The following is a 9879-nucleotide window of genomic DNA, read 5'->3' as shown; positions in this document are numbered from 1 at the left end:
GGACGGCCTGAGGGTGAGCACATTTACAGCTCGTTTTCATCTTTGGGTGAACTGTTCCTTTAAGCGCTGTATACACAAAGCCTCCATTTATGGAAAGACCCTAATGAGTATTTCTCTCATGTTGTGACCTCAGGATGACCTTTTGACCTCTGAGATCAGGGTTTGAGCGTTGAGACGGGCTCCAGACCTCTGAACAGACGTCTCGAGGGTGTTCTGCTATGATTGACGTTCCTTGAAGATTTATCTTTGAACATTTTTCTGAAGACAGAGCAATGTGAGTATTAAGGGTCTGTGGGAAGGTTACTCTGAGAGGATCTGGTGGCAAGCCAGAGGCCTAACGACTGATTTCCGATTTCTCTGCTTCCTGGCGGAAAGAAACGTCAAAGCATGCTTTATCTACACTGAAGCGGATTGGCGAGAGGTATAAGCAGTCGAAAAACTAGGACAAAGCATGTGGGAAATAATAAATTCTTTGAAAGCTGCGTCTGTCTGACTGACAACAAAGAACTGTGATTTGCTCTCAGAGGAGGAGACGATTCGCCGTGATCCTCATTTAACACAGTAAAGTGTTTATCACAGTTAAAACAAAATCCACACAGATCTAAATTAATTACGCATTAATGCATAAAACACAAGAATATTCAACAAGAAATGTAGCTTATGCTTAATCGACAACATTTGAGATCAGTTACCTAATTCATCTTTTTAAAGTAGGACTACTTTTCTAGGCAGATGAATTTATAGTAGTGCATTTCCAATGTAATTTCAATGCTGTCTAGAATCCTTGCATATATTATGCAAAAAAAAAAGTTTATCAGGTCGACATGGTCGTGTTATAAATTGAAGGAAAAGTGCAATTGTGCTTTTTAGTCACACTAGTTTTGTGTTAACTTTAACTAGTGACCAATACATTTGATTAAGAATCAAAAATCATCTGACACAAATTATCAAATCAAATTATATATAATCTTTAGGGAATATTACAGATATCAGGTGATCAAGTGGAATGGCTACATGTTATGTCACACACTCACTCGTATTTTTATTGATTTTATATATATATATATATATATATATATATATATATATATATATATATATATATATATATATATACACACACACACACACACAACTGAACTGAATATATAACTTATGTATATATTACCTGCGAGGTAAATAAGCAATGAACCCCTGTGATGCTAATTCAGTCATACATCCATCCAGACAGAGAGGAAAGCCTGTGTGTACCTGTGGAGGATCTAGAGACGTGGGAATCTCTCCTGGACGCTCCGCTGCTCGTGTCCTCTCGACTAATGCAGTCATAACAGAGCAGTGCTGCTCCACACACACACACACACACACACACACACACACAGGACAAAAAAAGGAAAAGAAAAAGGAAAAGGAAAGGAACACCTTTCAAGAACCGATGCACAAAAATCTATCTGCTGGATATTTTATTTGTCAAAAAAATCCAAATAACTCTGTTGAACAGCCATGTTTAGTTATGTTTAGTTACACACACACACACACACACACACACACACACACACCCATCTCCAGAGAGATAAGGGAGAGTTCACCCAAAAATAAAAATTCTGTCCTTTTCTCACCCTCATGTTGTTCCAAACCTGTGTGAGTTTCTTTCTTCTGCTGAACACAAAAGATGATATTTTGAAGAATGTTGGTCACCAAACAGCTGACGGTAGCCACTGACTTCCATAGTATTTTCTTCCACACAATGGAAGTCAATGGCTACCAGCAACTGTTTGGTTACCAGCGTTCTTCAAAATATCATCTTTTGTGTGAACCAGCGTAATGAAATACATTCAGGTTTGGAACAACCTGAGGGTGAGTAAATGATGACAGAATTTACATGTTTGTGTGAACTGAAATGAGCCGTTCCTGAAGCCTTGACTGATGAACAAAGCATTCAGAGAGAGAGGAAGCAGAAAATCTCCCAGCATTCCCAGACACAGGCGGATCCAGCAACGGCTGAGATATTAAAATGAGCCTGTTTAGACATTCAAGTTGATTTGCAATGAAAATGTTTGAGAATTTACGCTCCAACCTATTCAGTAAAGAGTGAGACCTCCACCAGTGAGAAACTAGGATTTAATTAGCAATCACAGCCAAAACACAAAAACACAAAAATGAACTTTCAGCAAACACATTCAATAAATGTCAAAGAGAAAATGCCCTAATTTATATAAACGATGCCGCAGTTACACTAGACTTTGAGCGTGCATCATTTCTACAAACTCTGCAATGGTCGTATAATATGACGACACACTCAGTGGCGTCTTTTTTAAAAGAATACAAACAAAATACAACAACATGCACTTTACTGCAACAACGCAGTACTGCAGATTTAAAGTTTGCTTGCTTTTAATTCAATTTTAATTTCTTCTACTGGTCACATGTTCACATGACACAAATTCATAGGTCAGAGTTCATCATTTCGCATGAGCTTGTGTTTCCGATATTTGCATGCATATAACTGGAAGTGTAGTATGACCATCGCTTGAGTTGAAAACTGCAGTATTTTACTAAATATTTTGCTACAAAATGCCACACAGGGGTTCGAACGAACCACTGCATGAATCCTTTTTAACCAGTTTATTTATATTAATCATCTAGATGAACCAATTCACTAAAATGAAGCACTACAACACTGCAAAAAAACTCTTTAGTAGAAAAGCTAGTGTTTTGGAGACAGCTGAGAAACTAAGTTAGTAGCCTCACTACTTGAGTTAGTAACTCCCCAACATCACCCACCGCCACCAACAGAACCGGACACAGGACTTGGACATATTTCTGACTGTTCAGTATTATTAATGACTACTGGAAAAACAACAATCACAAATATATAGCTGAACCTGCGAAGGCTTTGGATATGCGGTCTTTCTTCCACTCCCAGGGCTGGTCGTACTCCTCCGGCGGCCTCTCGTCGTCCTGCGGTAATCTGCTCTCGCGGGAACACACACCTCCGTCTGGATCTCCTCCGTTCTCCTCCGGCTCGTACGGAGTGTCGTATAGAGGAAGCTGCCGGACCGGACCGTCTTTAGGAGCGCGACCGCCTCGGATTTCTGCCGAACGAAGACAGGAGATGACAAAATATCAACAGTCTGTGCTGGTTTCAGGATGCTTTTCTATTTAACACTTTTATGCATTTAGCAGGCACTTTTATACAAAGGGACCTACATAAGCAATTCATCACAGAGCCAACAATATTCATGGTTTATAATGCCAGGTTTATTTGAAAGCGAGAATAGGAAGCAATTTTAGCAACCAAATTAATCAACATACACTTACATTTAGCTGCAAGGTGCCTGTTTCAGACAGTTTCTCGTAATACATTCAGGCTTGGTTCATACTAAGTGCTTAAAAGTTTCAGTGAAACTAACAAAAAACAAGCCCAAAACACCTGAACATGCTGTGTTTAATGGTCAGGCCTGCGGCACTCAGAGGAAACCATCTCCGAAAACACAACACCGAGTCTCATCTGAACACAACAGAGAACAGCCTGAGACATACCAGAGACAAACCAGAGCTCACGTCCTGCAAAACGTCCTCCTAATGAGTGTGTGTGTGTGTGTGTGTGTGTGAGTGAGTGAGTGAGTGAGTGAGTGTGTGTGTGTGTGTGTGTGTGTGTGAGTGTGTGTGTGAGAGTGAGTGTGTGTGTGTGTGTGTGTGTGTGTGAGTGTGTGTGTGAGAGTGAGTGTGTGTGTGTGTGTGTGTGTGTGTGAGTGTGTGTGTGAGAGTGAGTGTGTGTGTGTGTGTGTGTGTGTGTGAGTGTGTGTGTGAGAGTGAGTGTGTGTGTGTGTGTGTGTGTGTGTGAGTGTGTGTGTGAGAGTGAGTGTGTGTGTGTGTGTGTGTGTGTGTGAGTGTGTGTGTGAGAGTGAGTGTGTGTGTGTGTGTGTGTGTGTGTGAGTGTGTGTGTGAGAGTGAGTGTGTGTGTGTGTGTGTGTGTGTGTGAGTGTGTGTGTGAGAGTGAGTGTGTGTGTGTGTGTGTGTGTGTGTGAGTGTGTGTGTGAGAGTGAGTGTGTGTGTGTGTGTGTGTGTGTGTGAGTGTGTGTGTGAGAGTGAGTGTGTGTGTGTGTGTGTGTGTGTGTGAGTGTGTGTGTGAGAGTGAGTGTGTGTGTGTGTGTGTGTGTGTGTGAGTGTGTGTGTGAGAGTGAGTGTGTGTGTGTGTGTGTGTGTGTGTGAGTGTGTGTGTGAGAGTGAGTGTGTGTGTGTGTGTGTGTGTGTGTGAGTGTGTGTGTGAGAGTGAGTGTGTGTGTGTGTGTGTGTGTGTGTGAGTGTGTGTGTGAGAGTGAGTGTGTGTGTGTGTGTGTGTGTGTGTGAGTGTGTGTGTGAGAGTGAGTGTGTGTGTGTGTGTGTGTGTGTGTGAGTGTGTGTGTGAGAGTGAGTGTGTGTGTGTGTGTGTGTGTGTGTGAGTGTGTGTGTGAGAGTGAGTGTGTGTGTGTGTGTGTGTGTGTGTGAGTGTGTGTGTGAGAGTGAGTGTGTGTGTGTGTGTGTGTGTGTGTGAGTGTGTGTGTGAGAGTGAGTGTGTGTGTGTGTGTGTGTGTGTGTGAGTGTGTGTGTGAGAGTGAGTGTGTGTGTGTGTGTGTGTGTGTGTGAGTGTGTGTGTGAGAGTGAGTGTGTGTGTGTGTGTGTGTGTGTGTGTGTGTGACTAATACATTATTAAAACCAAAAGTTGTATCTGTTAATACTTTTTATTTTACTTTAAAAAACTTATTATATGCTGCCCAATGTGCAAACAGAAGAATGTAAATAAGGTTAATATATACATTACATTCTACAACTTGCCCACCATAATAAAGTAATTTAAAAAAACCCACTAAAGACAGACTAAACATATGCATTTATACTTAACTGGAGTAGTAATTAGATACATCTATACCCTATTACAACAGTCCCTTTACAGCTGCTACTCTCATAAAAACACATTTACTTGTTACATACAGCATCTTCAACATGCACTTAATATCCAACAAAATGCATATTTAACATTACACAGTCAGAATGATCACACTCCTGTTCTATTGCGCTCCATCTGTTTGATGTGCATTCGCACAACGGCTCGTTCAGTGACACTTTTGATTAGTATCAAATTTTTCGATTAGTTGTTGCAGACTCAAAGTTGGCTGTATAACACTTCATACTGATGAAGAACAGCAAACACACTGCAGTCCTGCATCACTTTCAGAAGTGTAGCTCTGTGCTTGACCTCCAGGGGTCACTGGAAACTGGACTGCAGATATCTGTCACCCCTCACTACAAATCACAGAAATCATGTGTCACTCCAGTATGCGGTTTGTCCATCACTCTCTCTAAAAGCGCAAGCATCTCTCTCTGGTTCTCTGGGGTGGCATGAAGCTGTTAGCAGGCGTGCTAATGGTATGGTATAATGCAGAGACGCTCATGGAATGAAATATAACACCACAGCGCTGCATAATTGCCTCTCTGCTCAAGGGAGCTCTTGCGGAAAAATGAGAAAAGTGTAGAGACTAGAGAAAGATCTTCATATAAGCCCTGCTTGCAGAAGCCTGGATCGTTACATTACACTCTTAACTAGTGATGCACCAAAATTTCGGCAATAAAAAATGTTTTGCCCCAACAGCAATTTTAGGTTTTGGCAAAAATGGTATTGGAGGCTCAAAATCTGTGTCTATTTCATGCGCAATGTGGCAAACAGGTACATGACAGCTAGTTCTGGACTTATCATTTTTAATCTATACTATGGATTCTTAAATCTAAAGATCGGTCTTTTAGTCTATGCTGTTTTCTGTTGATGCATGAACTTCACGAATCATTATTTGTAGCCCCTGCCATCCAAAAATCGCAATAAGCTTTGTTCCGTTACTGTTAATATGAAACAAAGTCTCAAGTTTCATATTTTATCATGACAATCAACAAATGTGGTTTTGTGGCTCTTTAATGTGATGTTAATGTGATCATCTCTTCGTTTACTACTAGTTACAGCAGCAAATAAACATGAATGAACATCAGAAACAGAACAACTTCCTGAAATAAAGTCACAAATCATGTAAACGTTCAATCAGTGTTTCAACCACGTCAATAAAACAGCTTGAGAGCAATAACATCACAAAACGTCAGAAACCTCAGGACAGACATTCAATCTCTGTAAACTCAATAGTCAGCTAGAAAAAATAACTATTCAAATGAACATTTTGATAAATATATACATAATAAATATTCATAATATTTTTACTTAACCTGTCAGTGATGCCTTCATTATTTAATGCATGTTTGAATAAATTTGTCATGAAAACAACTTCACAAATTGAAGCAGAAACATAATTCTATCATTAAAAACTTGATATAAAAACTGCCATATGTGCAGATTAAATCTTTGTACAAGTTTGTATTTGGGTGTTTAATCTGATTATTTAATTAATTAACAGATAGACAGACAGATAGATAGATAGATAGATAGATAGATAGATAGATAGATAGATAGATAGATAGATAGATAGATAGATAGATAGATAGATAGATAGATAGATAAGATAAATGACAGAATGAACAAATGAGCGAGCGAACAAACGAGCAACAGAATGATGTATGGAATGATAGATAGAATGACAGAATAAAGGATTAATGGATGGAATGATAGAATGATAGAAGAAACATGGATGGATTGAACAATAGATAGAATGACAGAATTGGTGATGGATGGATGGATGGATGGATGGATGAAACAATAGATAGTATGATAGACCAACAATGGATGGATGATGGAACGATAGAACAACAGAATAAAAAATGGATGGATAGAATGCTAAAAGAAACAATGGATGGATGGAACAAACGATAGAATGCTAGAAAAAAAACTATGGATGGAACAATAGATAGTACAACAGAATAAATGATGATGGATGGAACAATAATGCTACAAGAAACAATGGATGGATGGAACAATAGATAGAATGATAGAATGAATGATGGATGGATGGAATGATAGAATGATGGAAGAAACAATGGATGGCTGAATGGATGAAACACCAGATCGTACAATAGACCGAGAATGGATGGATAATGGAATGATAGAAAGACAGAATAAACAATGGATGGAACAATAGATAGACATAGATAGATATCCAGCATGCCAGAGCGAATTGCAGAAGTTATGAAGAACAAAGGTCAACAATGTAAATATTGACTCATGAAACGTGGAAAAATAATCTACAAATACTGAAGCAGCAAACTTTGCAAAACACAAAATGTATGTCCCTGCCAAAACTTTTGGCCACGACTGTACGCTAGAACACATGACGGATGGATGATGGAATGATAGATGGACAGATAGCATATTTTCTTCAGGAATTGTAAAGGTCTAGTTCTGGACTGGATTCAGTGCTGCAGGCTGTGTTTTCTGGCTCTCGTCCGTGTGTCGATGAACCTCCTGAGGACAAACCCTGAGTCTGTTTGAGTCGCTCTGAGACTCTGACGACATCGAAGTCTGATCCCAGTCACTCTTTCTTCAGCTGTAGCTACACGCTCAGCTTTTCCATGTCAGCAGCCTGTGCTGAATCTGCTCCTCACCTCTCCGTTTCCTCCGGCTCAATCCCCGAAGAGGAGAAAATAAGATGTTACTGACTGGAAATTTCTAAAAGCGGCTCTATGTCGGCCAAGTCCTCGGGCACACGAGTGTGTGTTTGGATGAAATCAAACTCTGCATCAGGTCACACCTGCTCTCCTCACCTCTCCAATCATTTGAATAAATTATTACCGGAAGCACTTCACCGCTGCATCCATTCACCCTCCTGCAGGGCATTATGGGAGCAAACATTAAACACATGAAACAAACACCCCTCCTCCTGCAGCCCAACGCCATCCACCATCTCAGCCGAAGATATTAAACGCTTACAATCTTCGGTTTGACACCCGAAATGAGCGTTTTGCCTCACCAGCAGGTGAACTGAGGAAATGTTCAATACAGCATGTCAAATATGTTTAGATTAGCACAGGACTACAGTTCAGTAAGTCTAGAACCAGTCCAACTGATTCAGTCAGTGAGTTGGCTGTAATAATGATTCGAAACAACAAGTCTGTTCGACAGATTCATTAAAAAAAGAATCAGATCATAAGAGTCACTATTTTGTGAACTGGCCTACAATGCAATAAAATGACATCTTTACTGTCTTTCTGTTTGTTGTCCTTGTATTTTATTATTATTTTTTTGACTCTCATCAAATGTGGGTCAAAGACGAGACCACGTACCATTCTGGTGTCCGCATCAAATTCAGTTTACAAAAGTGATTTTATATACTGTAAAGTCTCTACTTTAATGTTTCAAATATCATCTGTGAAAATAAAATGTCAAAATATAGGTGAAATATTGTTGAATCGAAATATAATGAAACTGTCATGAAACTCTAGATGGCGCAGGCTGATGGATCCTTAACGTAAACTGATGATATTATTAGCATTAAACGACTTGTCACAAGCTGATTGGTTAAAGTTGCATGCACAGCCAATGCGCTTGTTGCTTTACATTTAAATGGCTGATTAGCATTCGCTTGAGCATTGCAGCGTGCTTTAGAGTTCCTCTGAAACCCTCCACCTCCCCCAGCTCCACCTGTATAGATCTGCTACGGGTTATTTATACGCTATTTGTGCAGCAGCAGTATGTCTTAAATACTCACAGCACCACATCTGCGCATGTATTGGCAGTAGCAAGTTCCTGTACTTGCTTGCAGCAGCAGCAATAATCTACAAATACAGCAATAACCAACAGCAGCAGTGTAGCAGACTTATTCCGCCAAGACCAAATACATTAACATTGTCATATTCATTACCATGCTAAAATCTTCAGAGAGTTCTCATGACATATATATATATATATATTACCTCAGCATTACTTCTGCACAATAAAAGTGCACTCAGCACAAAATTAGTTATAATTTAGCATACTTTAAGTATGCCAGTTTAGAATACCAAAGGTACTATTGCAGGTTTTTGTAAGCACATAAATATGTAGATGTATTTGTAGTACACTTAGCACAAAATAATTGTATTTCAAATACATTTTAGTATTTGTTTTTTCCACTAGGGTACACTGAATTAAATTTTTACTCTAAATCAGGGTATAAAATGTATGACAGTCATTATTTTTAGCTTAGAAAAAAATAACATTTAAGAGGACACATCTAATGTACAGAGGACAAAATTCAAGCCATGTTAAACTTTGATTGTTTTGATGCTTGAAAACCCCTTTTGGTCTCTGACCCGTGTACAAGACACCTGAGACGACACTGATGACGGGGAGTCTCATCGATTTGGTACATAATACCATCAAATCAATAACGCACTGCACACACTTACACTGTGGGATGCAGAAAACAGAAAAGCGGCAGTTTTTGTAAGTTGGACTGAAGTGGTTGGCCCTTCTGAGTCTGTAGCGTTTGTCCAGCTGCCTGCTTCCAATGAGAGCAGCGAGAGAGACTGACTGTCAGAGATAGCGCTGTAGGTCTCTCTGGATCTCATGTGTTCATGCTGATAACACACTGGAGAGAGACAGCCAGCTTCAGCCAGTGAAATATTTAACATTAGAAAATATGCTATATTGGGTTGAATCATACTGGTATTGGATTGGATTTGCAACAAATGGTGCACAGAAGTATATTTGGGTGACTGATTTTATAACTTTAAATATATGTAATATAGAAGTAAAATTGATGATCTGAACTGACATTCCTTTTCTTTCCTGGTGTCTCGATAATGTAATAAAAGCCAGGTCTTATTAAACTCAAAACAGTCATTCAAACAGCATAAATAATGATGAATGTAATCGGACAGCAGGTACAATGCTACAAGTTTTTAGTCCCAAAAATAATTAAAGATCAA

General features: G+C 39.4%; 1 protein-coding gene across 3 annotated transcripts in view; it reads right to left on the bottom strand.

The window, feature by feature from the left end:
• The window catches only part of LOC107599765 (SH2 domain-containing adapter protein F-like), a 107773-nt gene that overhangs the window by 34941 nt on the left and 62953 nt on the right, over positions 1-9879 (bottom strand). For 2 of the 3 annotated variants that reach the window (XM_016291454.1, XM_016291456.1), the window contains exon 3: positions 2883-3092. In XM_016291454.1, the coding sequence (XP_016146940.1) occupies positions 2883-3092 (210 nt within the window). Of the gene's footprint in view, positions 1-1251; positions 1339-2882; positions 3093-9879 lie in introns of all 3 variants that reach the window. The other variant, XM_016291455.1, reaches the window with a different exon arrangement.

The sequence above is a fragment of the Sinocyclocheilus grahami genome, unplaced genomic scaffold, assembly GCF_001515645.1.
Source record: "Sinocyclocheilus grahami isolate Dianchi unplaced genomic scaffold, SAMN03320097.WGS_v1.1 scaffold271.1, whole genome shotgun sequence".
In the NCBI taxonomy this organism is placed as follows: domain Eukaryota; kingdom Metazoa; phylum Chordata; class Actinopteri; order Cypriniformes; family Cyprinidae; genus Sinocyclocheilus; species Sinocyclocheilus grahami.
The sequence above is the reverse complement of the archived record's forward strand: the minus strand, read 5'-3'. Positions and strand labels throughout refer to the sequence as shown.